This window comes from Elgaria multicarinata, chromosome 13, assembly GCF_023053635.1.
Source record: "Elgaria multicarinata webbii isolate HBS135686 ecotype San Diego chromosome 13, rElgMul1.1.pri, whole genome shotgun sequence".
NCBI classification, from domain to species: domain Eukaryota; kingdom Metazoa; phylum Chordata; class Lepidosauria; order Squamata; family Anguidae; genus Elgaria; species Elgaria multicarinata.
In genome coordinates this window covers 22715738-22732390 of record NC_086183.1, presented here as the reverse complement: position 1 = coordinate 22732390, position 16653 = coordinate 22715738, and the positions used below count along the sequence as shown (strand labels likewise).

The 16653-nt window shown below is 47.9% G+C and overlaps 1 protein-coding gene across 1 annotated transcript in view; it reads left to right on the top strand.

Annotated features, from left to right (window-relative positions):
• The first annotated feature begins 1204 nt into the window (after window positions 1-1204).
• Window positions 1205-16653, top strand: part of FXYD1 (FXYD domain containing ion transport regulator 1) — a 31519-nt gene continuing 16070 nt past the window's right edge. Inside the window, exons 1-3 of the mRNA XM_063139655.1 lie at window positions 1205-1345; window positions 15381-15445; window positions 16413-16451. Of these exons, the coding sequence (XP_062995725.1) occupies window positions 15388-15445; window positions 16413-16451 (97 nt within the window). The 5' untranslated portion in view covers window positions 1205-1345; window positions 15381-15387. The remainder of the gene's footprint in view (window positions 1346-15380; window positions 15446-16412; window positions 16452-16653) is intronic.

Sequence of the window (16653 nt, the reverse complement as noted above, 5' to 3'; positions counted from 1 at the left end):
AGCGGTATTGAAGTGCACTGACAATTGTTGGGGCCTATGACACAGACCATATACCACTTTCATAGTGTTATATCCTGCTTGGTGTTGATGTGTCATGGGCCCCAACAGTTCTCAGTGCATTTCAGTACCTCTTTAAAGCAATAGTGTGGCTCCTATCTTTTATATACTGCTTTCATACCGGAATATCCTGCTTGGTGTAGATGAGCCCATGGTCACCCTAGTCACAAGCAGCTAAAAGTCTAAAGGAGCTATCCAAGATGCAGAACTGTTTTGGGGGATAGTATTCAACCCTTTGGAAAGCTCCATTAGAATTCGGGCTAGTTCTGACTGCAACCAAGAAATGGATTCACAGCCCCTCTGAAATCGGAGCCACCAGCCTCCGCTGGACGAGGGTCAAAGCATTCCTCCAAGTCACATTTTCCAGACACCCCTAAATAGGGTGACCATATGAAAAGGAGGACAGGGCTCCTGTATCTTTAAGAGTAATGTAGAAAAGGGAATTGCAACAGATGTCAATTGAAGTGGGTGAAATCCCCTCTTCATCACAACAGTTAAAGCTACACTAGCTATAGTAGAGTGGCCAGATACAAAAGAGGGCAGGGCTTCTGCAGCTTTAACTGTTGTGATGAAGAGGGAATTTCACCCTCTTCAATTGTCACCTGCTGAAATTCCCTCTTCTACATTACAGTTAAAGATACAAGAGCCCTGTCCTCCTTTTCATATGGTCACCCTACCCCTAAACAACCCCGGGAGGAGAGGGAGTGCAGTGCTGGGGGGGGGGGGTGGCTGGAGGGAGGGAGAACAGTCAAGATCCTCCCAAGCGGCAAGCGTTCCTCACGACCTGGCTGGCCACACGCGTGTCAGCGCGGACACTCGCCTGCGCAGATTAGCGCCGCGCGGCCGATGCGCACTGGCGCAAACGCCTCCGGGGACGGGACGGCCCGGCCGGTCCGCGGCATCCCTTCCCTCGGACAGCTGAGCCCCGCTCGGCCCCTCTGTGCTCCGGGCCCCGCCCAGGCCTGCCCCTCCCTGCCTGCCTGCCTGCCTGCCTGCCTGCCGGCCTTCCCCTTCTCCAGCTGCGCCTCCCACGCCCACTCGGGTTCGCGCGGACTCGCCCGTCACTCCTGCTGCTCCTCCGGGCTTGGGCGAGGAATTTTGACCACCGAACGGACCGGCCGCGGGGGGCGCACGCTTCGAGGTGAAGTCCCGGAACCGCGTGGCAGGAGAGGAAGAGTTGGGGTGGGACGGGGGGCAGCGCTCCGAGAAAGCAACCGGTGTGGGGTGTCTGGGTTTCGCCCAGTTCGCGGGAGGCGCTTGGACTTCGCAAACTCCTTTGCAATTGCAAGTAAGTTCCAGGCAACCACGGGAGAACTGAAGATCTTCTAAGCGTAGATGGCAGAATCTGGGGACGGAGGCAGACGCCCTCCGACACCCCCTTTCCCGGATTTTACAACTCAACCCCCCCCCCCCCCAATTGGAAAGCAAATTACGCTGCCAGAAATGTGCCCTGAGTTGGGAGCTTTGCAGTGACTTGGCTCGCTGGGAAAAATAAAAGAGAGATCCATAGACCGTACGGCGGATCCGTGATCATAAGACTTCAATTTAAGAAAGGGGTCCAGTTAGGGATATTATTGTCCCTTCCGGCGTAGTTGAGTTTCACAAAGCTGAGTTGATGTGTGGGGTAGATCGGGGAGGTTTTTTGGTTTTGGTTTTGGGAGCCAGCTGAGCTGAATGTCGTAGACGATCTGGGAGAGGTTCGTGCGACCTCTTTGCATTTGGACAGGCGTTGTGGAAGAGGTGGTGGTTCTATCTCGGGAAGGTCATTGGTGTGATTTCGAGACCTGTGGGATAGATTTGATGTTTTGCAGTAACTTCAGGGGGCGGGAGGGAAAGTGGGAAATCTGCCATTTATTTTTTTATTTATTTATTTAAGAAGTTTCTTTCCTGCTTTTCATTATAAAATGATCCCCAACGGAGGTACAAATAAAGCTTGACAAAGCTTCTCTACCGTGAACTGCTCTGTCACAGGCACAAACCCAACAGGGGAAGCGCCCGTCATTCTGTCACATTAATGCAAGGAAAAGACTTCTCCTGTTGAATTTTTGCTTGCTTTGCAGTTATTGGGGAAGAAAATACACCCAGGGGCGTAGGTGTGGGTGGTGGTGGGACACTCTTAGATGAGGAAAGTCTTGGAGTTACTTCTAGAGGAAGGTGGTTCAATGGGGGACATGTGTGTTAGAAGGGAGAGTGAATGAAAGGCCAGTGTTGACTAGAAACACTTGCTTGGCTTAAAGAAACAAGGGCCCCCACTTTTCCTACAACATTATTAGTAACATTCCCAAGAGATGCATTCCAGACTTGGGTTGTTCGTGCGAGTGCTGTTTTTTTAAAAATTATTATTATTTGTTGTATAATGTGAAAATGGGGCATCATTACTTTATGGAATAAGAGCATAGAAGAGCAGCCGAGCTGGATCAGGCCAAAAATCCACCAAGTCCAGCATTCTGTTCACACAGGGGCCAACCAGCTGCCCACGGGAAGCCCACAAGCAGGACATTTATTTATTTATTTATTTATTTTTGCATTTATAGGCTGCCTCTTTTCCTGCAAGGAACCCAAGGTGGTGTACATAATCCCCCTCCTCTCCACTTTATCCTCACAACAACAACTCTGTAAGGTAGGGTGGGCTGAGAGTCTGTGACTGGCCGAAAGTCACCCAGGGAGTTTCCACGGTCGAGTGGGGACTAGAACCTGGATCTCCCGACTCCCAGTCTGACACTCTAGCCACTACACCACACTGGCTCTCTAGCCACTACACCACATGAGTGCAACAGCACAATCCTGCCCATCTGGTGTACATAAGCATGCTGCCTTTGATACTGGAGGTCACATAGAGCCATCAGGACTAACTTCAGCTATTGGGCGGTATAAAAATGCAATAAATAATAATAATAATATTGATAACTTCTCCTCCAGAAATTTATCCAACCCCTTTGTAAAGGCAGATTACAGCTGGACATCAGGAAAAACTTCCTGACCGTTAGAGCAGTACGGCAATAGAATCAGTGACCTAGGGAGGTTGTGGGCTCTCCCACACTAGAGGCATTCAAGAGGAAGCTGGACAACCATCTGTCAGGGATGCTTTAGGGTGGATTCCTGCACTGAGCAGGGAGTTGGACTCGATGGTCTTGTAGGCTCCTTCCAACTCTGCTATTCTATGATCCTAAAGCCATCCAAATTGGTGGCCAACACTATGGTTTGTGGTAGTGAATTCCATAGTTTAACTATGTGCTGTGTGACGAAGTCTTTCTTTCTTTCTTTCTTTCTTTCTTTCTTTCTTTCTTTCTTTCTTTCTTTCTTATCTCTCCTGCATCTCCCACCAACCAGCTTCCTGGGATGACCCCACAGAGTTCTAATATTATGAGAGAGGAAGAGAAATATCTCCCTATCCACTTTCTCCACACGATGCATAATTTTATACACCCAACGGGTGTTATGGCTGCTACCGTAGATGGCTTTAAAAAGGGAAGTCGACAAATTTGTGGAGGGTGCCTCTTATCAGTGACTACTAGTCATAATGGTTGTTTGCTACCTCTGGGTTCATAGGCGGTATGCCCAAGCACCAGTCGCTGTGGAACAACAGTGGGAGATGACCGTGGCTCTTGTGTCCTACTTGTGGGCTCCCCAAAGGCATCTGGTTGGCCGCTATGGGAAACAGGATGATAGAGTAGTTAGGCCTTGGGGCTGACCCAGCACAGCTGCAATTTCTCCATGAAATAGTGGACAAACTTCCCCGAAAGTCTGTTGTCCTCTGTTATTGATCTTCTCTTAAGATATATGGTTTCTTGGGGTGGGGTGAAGGTTGATCTCAGCTCAAGCTCCATCCAATAATGAGCCCTAGCAAACATGACCAACACTGTGCATGAAATTAGTGTGTTTCCTGCATTGCTTCCCAGAATCCTTTTCCAAACAGGGCTTCCATGGCAATTGTGTCCTGGAAATCCCTTAGGGGCCCTTTGGCAGACTGACTGGTGTGGGAAACGATTCCCTGAAATCAGGAAGTTTAAAAAGGAGTGTTTTATACAGTCTGGCACATGCAACTGGACTTGTTGTGTGTCTTTAAGAACATAAGAGCCATACTGGATTAGACCAAGGCTCCATCTCGTCCAGCATTCTGTCCATGCACACAGTGGCCAACCAGCCGCCCACGGGAAACCCACAAGCAGAACTTGAGTGCAACAGCACCGTCTCACCCATATTCCCCAGCAAATGGCTTTGCACAAGCCACTGTCTGCCTTGCTCAGTTCCTCTACCTGTAAAAGAGGAATAACAGCTTTCTTCACAGGGCTATTGTTGTGAGGGTGAAATGTGAGACAAATTTTAAAGTCAGGCACGTTTTAAAGTGTTACATCCACGGCAGTTAATCTATCTTCTACTTTAGGGTGCCCTCCTTAAGCTAAATTCACGCAAATAGCCTTATTTTGTTCAGTTCTCTCTCTCTCTCTCTCTCTCTCTGTGTGTGTGTGTGTGTGTGTGTGTAAGTAATATGTAATTGGTTGTCTATTTCTTATCAGTTACCTATGGACTGGCCCTTGGTCTGATCCAGCATGGCTCATCTTCTTATGTTCTTATCTTATACCCATGTTGGGAAATGTATGAGGACACACCCAAAGGTTGTTGCAGGAAACACCAGCGTAGCCATAATGTGTGAACATGACTCTTTTTGGTGTAGGGGTGCACATATTGTTGTTCTCAAGAAATACACTGTGACCCTGTTCAGACAACACACTAAGCCATGGTGGGTAAGCATTTTGAGCTAAACATTAGGGCTTAGCATGCAGTGTGACTTAGCGTGTCATATGAACCCTTCCTAATCGTGTTTTAAACACGCTCGCTAACCATTGGCTGTAAAAGAGTTAGTGGCTTAACTATGGCTTAGTCTGTCTTCTGAACAGGGCCCAAGTGAAGTCTGTAATGCAGGTAACCAATTGCAGACAGGTTGTGAGGGTTAGCATCTCTCTCTCTTTAAGATATTTACAGGCCTTCCGGGGACACCCTTCCCAGAGAAGCTTGCCTGGTGCCACCTTTGGAATCGTTCTGGTGCCAGGTGAAGACTTTATTTGCCTGAGTTGTTTAGATGTTATGTGTATGTGTGTTCAAATCCTACTGCCATGTATTTTTAAGTGGCTTTCACGTCTGTCGCTATTGTTAACATTCTGCTACCTGAATGTGGTGATCTGTTTTCAATCAGCCTTTCCTAACCTGGCTGGCGCTCTCCAGATGTGTTGGTCTGCAACCCCCAGCCAGCATGGGCATTGGCTGTCGGGAGGGCACCAGGTTGGGGGAGGCTGTTCTAAATGAATGGTTTAAATGTGTTAGATGCTCTTGAACAGCCAGAGCTGTCCAGATGTTTTGGATTTCAACTGCCATCAGCTCCAGCCAGCATAGCTAATGGTCAGGGATATTGGCAGTTGTAGTCCAAAACATCTGGTGGGCACCAGGTTGGGCAAGGCTGCTCTGGAAAAAAATCCCTTTTAATGTTGAAGAACCAGGTATAAAGAGCTGTCAGTATCAGCCACTGATTCCCATCCTCTTGGCCAGAGAGTATTCTCTAGCCCTGGGACTCTGCAGATGGTGAAAAGGTTGCCGTCCTCCTCCTATAACTGCTCCTACCTACAGACTCTTGCTGTGTACCTTCTTTTGGTAGGATTCAGTAGCTGACATGAACCCCGGCAGAGCTGTGGGGCTGGATGCCAGGGGGGTTGAGTGCGGGGGATATTTATAACTCCAGCATCCTGCCAGTCTTGGTATATTTAGACAGTGCTGCCAAACAACAAGGCAAGGGAGGGGGACCGGTGAAAGGGTTTGCAGCTGAGCTCTTTTGCATTGTGCCCTTGGCTTCCCTAAGAGCTTGGCCTTCACTGCGTCCCTCCCCACTGCCCCCTCTAAAAAAAAACCAAGCAAAAATAAGATGTAAGAGCTGTGAGCTCACAGAGATGAGAGGCTTGCAGGGAGGGACTTTCTGTCTTTGTCACCTAACAGGTCTCTTCTCCTGCAGCTCAGCCATCCTCAGCTGTCTGCTCTCTTCAACCATTTGCTTTTGCTTCTCCATATGTTATTTGAAAGAACGTATTCTCCCTTATAAGCCTGCCCGTGCTTTGAGATCTTCTGGAGAAGCACTTCTTTCAGTCCCACCTTCTTCACAGGCACGCTTGGTGGGAACATGGGAGAGGGCCTTCTCGGTGGCTGCTCCGGTGCTCTGGAACTCTCTTCCCAGGGAAGCTAGGCTGGCTCCCTCCTTGATGGGCTTTCGGAAGCAGGCCAAAACTTTTTTGTTCAAGCAGGCCTTTGGAGAATAATCCAGCCCTCCATCTATGTTAATGTCTTATAATTTTGTTGTGTATTTTTTAATTGTTTATGGTTTTGTTTCCCTCCCCCCCTCCCATGTATATTTTAAACTTTGTAAGGCCGCCTTGAGGCCCAGCATTGGGCAAAAGGTGGGATACAAATATAAGAAGAAGAAGAAGAAGAAGAAGAAGAAGAAGTCGTCCATGATGGCACCCCACTACCCTCTCTTCCATAAAGACTATTAGCATAATTCCTAGGTCAAATCCAACTAAAGTTCTACTTAGAGGCGACTTTAAGTCCTCCGCCCCTCCAACCAAAACAAATCCCAAGTCTATCCATGGGTCGCCGCCACTCCCATTTTCTCCCTTTGCTGTTGAAAATTAGATTGTAAGTGCCATCCAGGCAGGGATCTCTCTGACTCTTTCTGTTTACGTTAGTACGTAGAGAGCCACCAATATTGGCAGTGCTCTAGAGCCAAATAATCAGAATTGGATCCCCTTTTCTGCAATGCAGCTCAGTTGGTCCTGTGGCCAATTTGGAGGTTGGGTATCCCAACAGATTTGTCCCCTTTGGCCCTGATTAAACCAGCGGGCTCATCTGATCCAGTAGACAGGCATGTCAAGAGTTTGAATGCTTATGGTAAATAATGGCCAACCTACACAAACATGTATTTGCTGGTGTGTATGTGGGTCTTCTCTTACAACTGCAACTGTGGGGAAGCATAAGGGGAGGAGTTAATCTTAACCCCGCCCACTCCCATCCCCTGCTGTAGTCCTGACAAAGAAATCACACATACCCAAACTGCAGTTGGCCACTACGGTTTCCCTTCTGAGGCAGAATTGCAGGTGGAGGGTGGGTGGGTGGGTGTTGTGGAGACTGCGGTGCAAGAAGAAAGGGTTAAACCACCACCCCGCCCCAATTTTTATCCCATCCTCCATCCCCAAGCATGCACACAATTATCAAGATGGGTGTTGCAGCTGTAAGAATCTCCTTGAGGCAAGAACACTTTTTGTATACGGGCAGAAAGTTGGCTTGCTTCTCTCTCTCTCTCTCTCTCTCCCCCCCCCCCCCCCGTGTCCTGTCCCCTGTTGGGCCCAGCTTTCCTGCCAATATGTCAAGAACAAGTGACACAGATGTGTGTGGATGAGCCAGCCAGTTAAATAAATTCAGGAGCCAGTCTTTTTTGTAGACTTCTTTGCACGGCTGCCTTAGTGTGTGTGTGTGGGGGGGGGGGCTAAGCCCATTTCTCCCAAAGTTATTTTGGCACCTTCTGGTTCTCAGCACGAGCTACTGTCCCCCTCCCACTTTTGTCCCAGAGCCAAAGCAGACGAATTTAGCTCCCTTAATCTCCCTGTGTCGTGTGCCAGTGCCTTTGCCTTGATAAAACGTTTGCCCCGTTCCTTGACAAACGCTCTCCGTTATCTCTCCCCAGAAGCGGCAGAGAGGCCTGGCAGGGTGAGATCTTGAGGGTAGGTGTGTTGGAAGAACCGCAAAGCAGCTGTTTGGGGTGGGGATTGGGGAGAGCCAGTAAGGCGACCCTGCAGGCTCTGCTGTCGGACAGGCAGGGCCCCAAGAGGGTGAGTTTACGGACAAAACAAGATAACTTCATTGCATGCCAAAATGTAGCACAATTGGCAGAAGTCTGTGGAATAATGCACAGCTGCAGTAGTCGGGGGTGGGCGGGTGGGGGTGTCCGCCTGTTCTGCAATTTGGAGTCATCAACAGAGGGCTGGAGTAAGACAGGGTGGACTGGAGGGAAATTTGGATCCACTGTAAGATCTCTGGGTGATTTGCAACAGATTGGGCAGGATTTCTGACTCCCTGTTGTCTAACAATAGCAGCAACAAAATGACCCCTTCCTCCTCCCCCATTACGAAACTCTAAACTTTACTGCTGAAATGAAGAAAACTTGGGAGTAACAAGGAGTGGATTTTTGCATACAAGGACTGTGCACTCCATTCAGTTCTGGTATTCAAAACAAAATTCCTGGGCTCAGAATTCTTTTAATTTTACATGTGTGTGTTTTTGCACTAGGCATTGGTTGGTGGATATTTGGGTGGGTGGGTCTATCTACTAAAACAACCACCCCAAAGTAGATTCCACAAGCCTGAAGCCTCTTCCCACCAATCCCCAGTGTAAGGTGAATGGGGGAGAAAGAAGCGGAGCAAATAGTTCGGGTAAGAACCCTTGGGAAGTTCAGAATTGAAAAACTTACTGGGTGTATGGGTGTGTGGGGTTAAAGGAGATGTTCCTTTTGCTACAATTGTTTGTTTTATCTTGTCCACTCCCCACAGCATTGAGGAGAGTGTATGTGGGTTTCCCCCCCCCCATCCATTTTTCTTCACACCAACTGTGTGACGTAGATTAGACACAGAGACTGGGAGTTCGCACAGCAGCAGCTAACCCACCCTCAGGGGGTTATTTGTTGAACCCTGGGTTAGTGTGCTGTCTGAACCCAGGTCATTTTCTGTAAGATGGGTTGTTAAGCATGTAATGTAGCTTGAAGAAGTTGCCTTTAGAACCCATGGCTTCTTGTTGGGTTGTTCAGAGTGGTTAACAAGCCACCCTGAGGAAAATGCCCTGGGTTCAGATGAAATGCTAACCTGGGTTTCAACAACAACCCACACTTAGGCCACAGCTAGACCTAAGGTTTATCCTGGGATCATCCAGGGTTCACCCCTGCCTGAGCACTGGATCCCCTGTGTGTCACCTAGATGAACAGGTTTGACCCCTGGATGATCCAGGAATAAACCTTAGGTCTAGCTATGGCCTTAGTCACTGAGTGCGGGTTAGCATATTGTGTGAACAGCCCCAGAGGAAGAGAGGTAAGTGGCAGGCAGGAGAGTTCCATATTTCACACTCACACAGCTGTTTTGCTGTTAAAAATCCTATCACCCTGCCCTTTGTATATGATTGGGACACATCTGGGATTAAACAGATCAGCTACTAGTGTCCATAAATTTCAGGCCAAACCAAAGATTATCTTCAACAAGCTATTTACAAACACAGTTAGGGTCTGACACTTTTCTAAACCAACAGCCATGGGGAAGGGGAGGCCCTTTTTTTCCTCCCAGCTGAGCTTACTTGTGGTACCTGAACGGAGGAGAAAAGTGTGAAGATGGAGCAGTTAGATAGATTTTTGGAAGGCAGACTTTGTGCATTCGCATAGTGGGAGGGGTTTGGCATTCTCTGCCCATGCTTCTTTTTACTCTTTAAAATTGGAAACACACACACATCAGTGGTGCCATTAGGGTAGAACTTCAGGGCAGATGTCCGGGGGCCCCTAATCAGCAGGAGGATCTCCAAACACAGCAGGGCTGGATTACCACATTTTGTGAGGTAATGAAGTAATGTCAGGGCTGGCCCAAGACATTTGTCTGCCTGAGACGAAGAACGAAAGGCTGCCACCTACCAGCTCATCAGAAGGCTGGCTGATGAACCTGTCTTCAGCACTGAAGATGGGAGAGCACCCTTCACTGGCCCTGTTCAGAAGACACCTTTAACCATGGTGGTTAAGCCAGAAAGCCTTATTCACCATGGTTAAAGGCATGGTTTAAGGTGTCTTTTGAACACAGCCCAGCTTTCTGGCTTAACCATAAAGCCATGGTTTAAGGTGTCTTCTGAATGGGGCCACTGTCTGAATACAACAGGCTAACTTAGGGGACATGGAGCAGGATACATGGCATACAGGCCTGACGTCCAACTTTTTGCTGCCACCCCATAGCATCTGCTGCCTGAAGTAACTGCTTCACTCTGCCTAATGGTAGGGCCAGACCTGAATAATACACATTATGTCCTAAAGAGCCCCCACCCACCTAGTAATACGTTAAATCCAGAGTCTAAAAGGACTTATTTGCACTACAGTCCCTACATGGATACATGACCATCACCTCTAATCTGACCCTGCAAGCGTACTTTGTCAGAGGGGAGCCCTCTATTTTATGGGCTTTCTGGTCTAAATCTGCTTTAAAGACAAAGAACTTAAGGAAGGTGAGGAGGAAGAGGCCTCGAAGGTGTCCCAACAGTAGTTAGTACCTCGATAGCAGACTGAGCAATCAACCCTCGCCAGTCTTCTCAGTTACGGTGAACTACATTTCATTTCTATTTAAATTATAGTTATTTCTTTGCACCAAGACATACAAATGTACATCTTCAAATATAATGGGATATTGGCATCCTCTTGTCTTGCCTTTTTTTGGTGTGTGTGTGTGATACAGTTTCTCTTTTTTGGCAATGCACAAGTTGCTGCACTAGATCCAGGCGGTGTTCATAGAATCATAGAATCATAGAATAGCAGAGTGGGAAGGGGCCTATAAGGCCATCGAGTCCAACCCCCTGCTCAATGCAGGAATCCACCCTAAAGCATCCCTGACAGATGGTAGTCCAGCTGCCTCTTGAAGGCCTCTAGTCTGGGAGAGCCCACCACCTCCCTAGGTAACTGATTCCATTGTCATACTGCTTTAACAATCAGGAAGTTTTTCCTGATGTCCAGCTGAAATCTGGCTTCCTTTAACTTCCGTTAACTGGCTGTTGGCTCCAACACTGGGTTCAAGCTAGCTTCTTCCCCCTTGGTCACTCTCTTACTCTGGGGCTCAGCACTGGAGTGAAGTGATGGTGCAAGCCCTTGGGGTGTCTGAGGCAGAAGACCTTAACCGTACCTCCCATCACAGCAAGAAGGTAATAATCTTAAGGAACAGGGGCCAATTGGCAGAACGCAGAACGCATTTGATCCACAGCTCTGTGCTTTGCTTGTTTTTGCAGCCCCTCCACTCCCATTGGGGAAGGGATGTGGGGTGCCTGGGAGTGAAATCCAAGAGCTTGGCTGGATTGACTGTGAATGTGTTGCCCCATGATGGCACCAAAATATACTGCTGGAAGCGAGCAACTTCACCCTGCTGGAATGAACCCCGGCAGCCAGGCAACCTCCTCTCCAGGAATGCGGTTCCTGCTGGGATCGGGGTGCAGTTGCTGAGCAGCAGGGAAAGGCTGGCATTGCTCACCGTGACAGCAGCAGACGGCGACGGGGATTAACGAACAAGAAGTAAAATAAATTAGAAACAATTCCAACTGGTGGCAGGTCGCTGTAAATTCACCAGTCCCCAGGGATGCATTGTCCAGCCAATCTAGCTCCCCATTTCCCTAGCATTGGGTGGGAGGATGAATTTCTTATGGCCCTGTGCTGCAGATCTCAGAGTACCAAGTGGGCAGGTGCCTGGGCAGGACTAAGGTTCTCCTGCAAGTCCCAGAAGGCTTCAGCAACATGCTGGGCCTGGCCAGAACTGACTTCTGGGGATGGGTGCTCAATTTTGCTCTCTTGCAGTGGTTCCAGGACCATTTCTTTGGGGGAGGTGGTTTGAACAGGGTGGTCACATTATGCACCAAATTCTGGGGACACCAGAACTGCCCTCCCTCCACAAAGGTGGAAGCAATGCTCCAAACCCAAGGCCCATAATTCCTGACCATTGGCCTTGCTGGCTGGGGTTTAAGGGAATTGTATAATACAAAACATCTGGAAGGTACCAGCTTGCTTGGGCTCATGATCTCACAGGTGAGGGAAACCTGAACCAGATGATCCTAGATTATTCCCTGCAGCAAATCCTGCCATGAAAGAGGTTGCAAAAAAGTTCCTCCATGGCACCAGGAACCGTTGCTGCTGATATCAAGGGATAGGAAAGGAAAGGAACCTCTCATGCAAGCACTGAGTCATTACTGACTCTTGGAGGGATGCCAGCTTTCACTGACGTTTTCTTGGCAGGCCTTATAGTGGGGTGGTTTGCCGTTGCCTTCCTCGGCCGTTATTACCTTTCCCCCAGCTAATTGGGTACTCATATTACCGACCTCGGGAGGATGGAAGGCTGAGTCGACCTGAGCCACCAGCTTCTGCTGGGATCGGACTCAGGCCGTGGGGAGAGTTTTGGCTGCAGAAACTGCTGCTTTACCGCGGAATCCTCCGTTCCATTCATTTTGCTTCTGCCATGAACTCACTAGGTGGGTGAAGGCAAGCAGCTGTCCCTCATCAGACTCTAGATGGGTAATAGTAATATTATGAATACTAAACTACAGGGCTGATAGGATGATGGAGGTGATGTAGATGAAGTGCTTCAAATTCTCAAATAGATGATGATGATGATGATGATGATGATGATGATGATGATGATGATGGCTGTGATTGATTGTCTGGGTCCATACAACTCCATATCCAGAGACGGTCCGAAATGCTCATGGGGGACAAAGCAACAAAGAGTAACCCATTGACCATGTTCAGATGCAGTGCTAAGCCATGGTGGTTCAGAATTTTGAGCTAAACATTATGGTTTAGCGTGTCATGTAAACTATGATTTAGAGTGTTGTGTGTGAACCATTCCTAACCATGGTGGCTACATAAGCATGGTTTAAACACATTCACTAACTGTTTGCTGTAAAATGCTGAGTGGCCTAAACATGGCTTACTGTGTTGTCTGAATAGGGCCATTGTTTATGATCCAGCTGCAAGCTACCATTAGATAGTCTTGAAGTTGATTTAGGAAAACTATCAAAAGTGTGCCCTATATAAGTGTGGCCCAGGCAGAAGGTAGTTTAGGATCTACTGGTTAATCTCTGGATGATTTGCAATAGATCACCAAGGGTTTCCAACTCCCAATTGTTTAGCAACAGCATCAAGAAAAAGCCTCCCTTGCCTTCTAAATTGCACTGCTGAGACTCATGAAATCTTGGGAGGAGAACTAGGAGTGGAGGTTGGTGTGAATGAATGGTGAGCTCAGTTCTGCTACTGAAAACAAATTCCTGGGCTGAGCATGTTCTTAAGGGCACCATGTTTATTAATTCTAAGATCTATCCTTGCCCCAACCATTATTTTGCACCTGACTCTGGTTTCGGGGGCCTCGGGGTTGTAACTTGAAATCTACTGGCCTCTAGTACGTGTCTCTAATTCCATCCATATGGTGGAGAATGAGGTGAGTGATCCAGAGTTTGGAAGGAAAACAGGATGCTGTGTTTGTTCTTCTACCCAGCTTTGGGAGGGAAATGGTACCTAATGCTTAGAGCAGAGAGGCTCAGAGCTCTGAATATGTCAGATGGGTTCATTTTGCACAAAGAGGTCTCTAACAATGGGAAACATTAGTGCACGGCCTTTCTAGCAGAGAGTGAGCCAAAGAACAGGAGTTTTCCTGTTTCCTTTCCTGGTGGTTAGCGATAGCAGCCAAGCTTCCAAGCCAGAGAGAGGTTTATTAAAAGGATCTCCCTATCTGAAAACTGGGATTTGTGTGGAAAGAAGGGAGGAAGGGAATTGCCTAACTGCTAGGGTCTAAGCAGACCTCCCTGGTTTGTGCTTGAAGGAGATAATTAGGGTTGCCTTTCAGCATTACTGTAAAATAGACAAACAGGTGGCAGTAGTTGTTTTTGAACCAGACTCCAATGTTTTCTTAACAACCCCCTCCTGACAATATGAGTTCGGGGGTGCTTACAAGTTCAGATGGTGAACCAAACTTTGCTGGTTTTTAAAAATCAATCGATCGATAAAATAAATGTTACTCTGATCCCTATGAACTGGCTCAGAGCGGCGTAAGACCTTTGGGCGGCTGCTGGTCTTTTTTGCGTGGCAGGTCAGGGGCAGGCAGAAGGGAACCCTGCAATGTCCCTGAGCACCCTGGAGACAGGTTATCATCTGTAAACATTGCAGCACAATTTGCAAGACTGCCAAAGGCCCATTGCCATAGTAACAGGCCTTTGCCCTCCAACCCCCCCCCCCCCACACACACTCCCCACGGGGACAGCTAGGCCATTTCAGGATGTGAAATAATAGGTCCACCACCAGCTGTTCCAGAAATCATTTCCTCCCTCCCGCCCCAACTGATTTCCATTCCCACTTGAATGTATGGACACCCTCCTCGCTGTCTCTGCAGGATTCCTTCCTGCCCTGTTTTTCTGGCGTCTATGCTAATCTCCTGTTGCTATGTCCCACCCACCTTTTTTCCACCTCTGCTACATAGCACCTTTCTTTGGGGGGGGGTATTCTTTAATTTTGGAGCATTTCTCCTTGGCAGAGCTCCATTCTTCACTGGTTTTCTGCTCCTCGTGGATTTACTGTTACCGTTCCCCCCTTAAAGATGGCCTAGAAATAATTCACTCATCTGTTTGTTAAGAGGGGCCAACTTGGTGTCCTTGTGGGGCTCCTGTGTGTTTAATAGCGGATGTGAGAGGCAGAAACTCAGCAACAGCTACTTTCTTCCAATCTGGGAGCAATGGAATGGGGTGGGGAACTTGACCTGTTGAATGATGCATCTCCAGTGCATCGGACCAGTAGAGCTGTAAAAGGCACAGGAGCCCTGGCAGACAGAAAGGTGGCGACCCTATTGAACTCTGTAGTTGAGAAAGTAGGTGGGGTGGAGAAGTACAAGTCAAAAAATAAAAAGTGCTATTTGCAGTAAATAGCTGGGGGTGGGGAAGTTTTGGGTTGAAAGCAGGGCATGGAAGGGTTAACCCTCACTCTCCATGCATCGTGGTCAAGTTCCAGGTAGGGAGCTATTCACTGGCCAGTGCTAAACATACTTTTTAGTAAGTAGCATAATGCGTAGCTCATTGCCAGCTTCTTCCTCAGGCCTTAACCCTATCCCAGCTGGAAAAAGCTCTTATCTCTGATCAGTTGGTGATTGGAGATAAGAGCTTTCCCCTGCAGGGGAGAGTGAGCAGGCCCTGGGGAGGAAGCTGCTGAGTGATTCAGTCCTGCTTACTTCCTGTGGCCAAAGGCTACCTGTGGCCATTGATGGGGCCTTGAGAGATGAGAAGTTTTTTTAAAAAAGGGACAGCATCCCTTGCTTTGCTCCGCACAGCTGGTTATTTGAGATAAGAGCTTTTCTCTGCACTTGAGAGTGGGGCAGGCCCTGGGGAGGAGGATGCTGAGTGATTCAAAGACTACCTATGGCCAATGATAGAGTCTTGAGTGATGAGATTTTTTTTTCTCTTTTTAATGGGATGGCATCCTCCGCTTTGCCCCACTCAGGAATCTGACTGTCCTTTCTATTATGTTTCCTTAGGACAGCCATGTACATGTGGATTCTTCTGCTTCTCTGTGGGATCATGATAGGACCCACAGTTTCAGGTAAAGTTGAACGTTGGGTGGGAGGAAGAGGTTTGGAAAAAGCAAAATGCTGGGGCATGTCAGCCGACATTTGTCCAGCTATAAAAAAGCAGTTGCTAGCAGTATGACGTACTCTGGGCTTTGAAAAGAAAACAGAAAACCCAACTGGCCAAAATCTCTATGTATTAACTTTCTCTGCTTCTCCTAGCCTGGAAGGGGGCAAGGAGCTACGTAAAGTGAAGCCTCATTCTGAGTTGCTGGACTGCCTGTTTAGCCCACTTCTGGTTTCCGAACGTTCAGCAGGCATCGCTCACCCATTTGATGCTAATCTCCACAAGTTGGAGGGGCAAAAGACTTGCTTGTAGCCCCACCCCCAAGCTGTAAGCTAAGAATCTCACCATGGCAATCTCACAGTGGCAAACAACAAATTCTGTTCTCATGTATGTAGCACTGTCAGTGATGGATCTTAAAAATCCCTCACCGCATACCAGGAAAAATTGTCCACCTGGCCCAGTATTTGTCTTTCTGGCTAGCAGTGCAGGCAGTAAAAAACGGTGACTCTGACTTCAGTGGGGTAGCAAATCCATTACGGGCTTTAGTCAGAACTCCAAAGGAGTATTCCAGGTGTGGAAGTGCTTTGGAGAGCTCCTTTAGCATTCTGACTGGTTGTGACTGAATCCCAGAGCGGATTCACCAACCCACTCAAATCAGAACCTCCAGTGCTCAAATTATGGGGGAAGGAGGAGGACCTCCTCAAAATGAAATCCACAAGTTCAACCCCTGACTTCCCCCGCCTTTATTTTATGTATGACATTTCTAATCCGCCCAATAACTTTTGTTTTAGCCAATCATGAAACAACAGAATTTGTGAGAAATGTGTAATGGTTATCTTATCTCCTGGCCAGGACAGGTTTCGAACCATTAAGCTCCCAAAACTTAGGTCTCTCCACATCTGTCACCTCTGTCCATATGTGTGTGTCTCTTTCAGAACCACCCAAGGACCAGCCGCACGATCCCTTCAATTATGGTGAGTTAATTATTTTTAACGGCCATCCTGGGGCTTGATATTTGCAAGGACAGAAAGCCCTAAGAGAACTTGAAGAGTTAGGAATGAAAAGTGCATGTGATCGAATATCTTAAATTTCTGTTTTGTTTTTTAAACAATCTGTAAATTCATACAGATGACTCTGAATTTGAACAGAGTAACGATGCTGGGGAGAGTGTTTAAT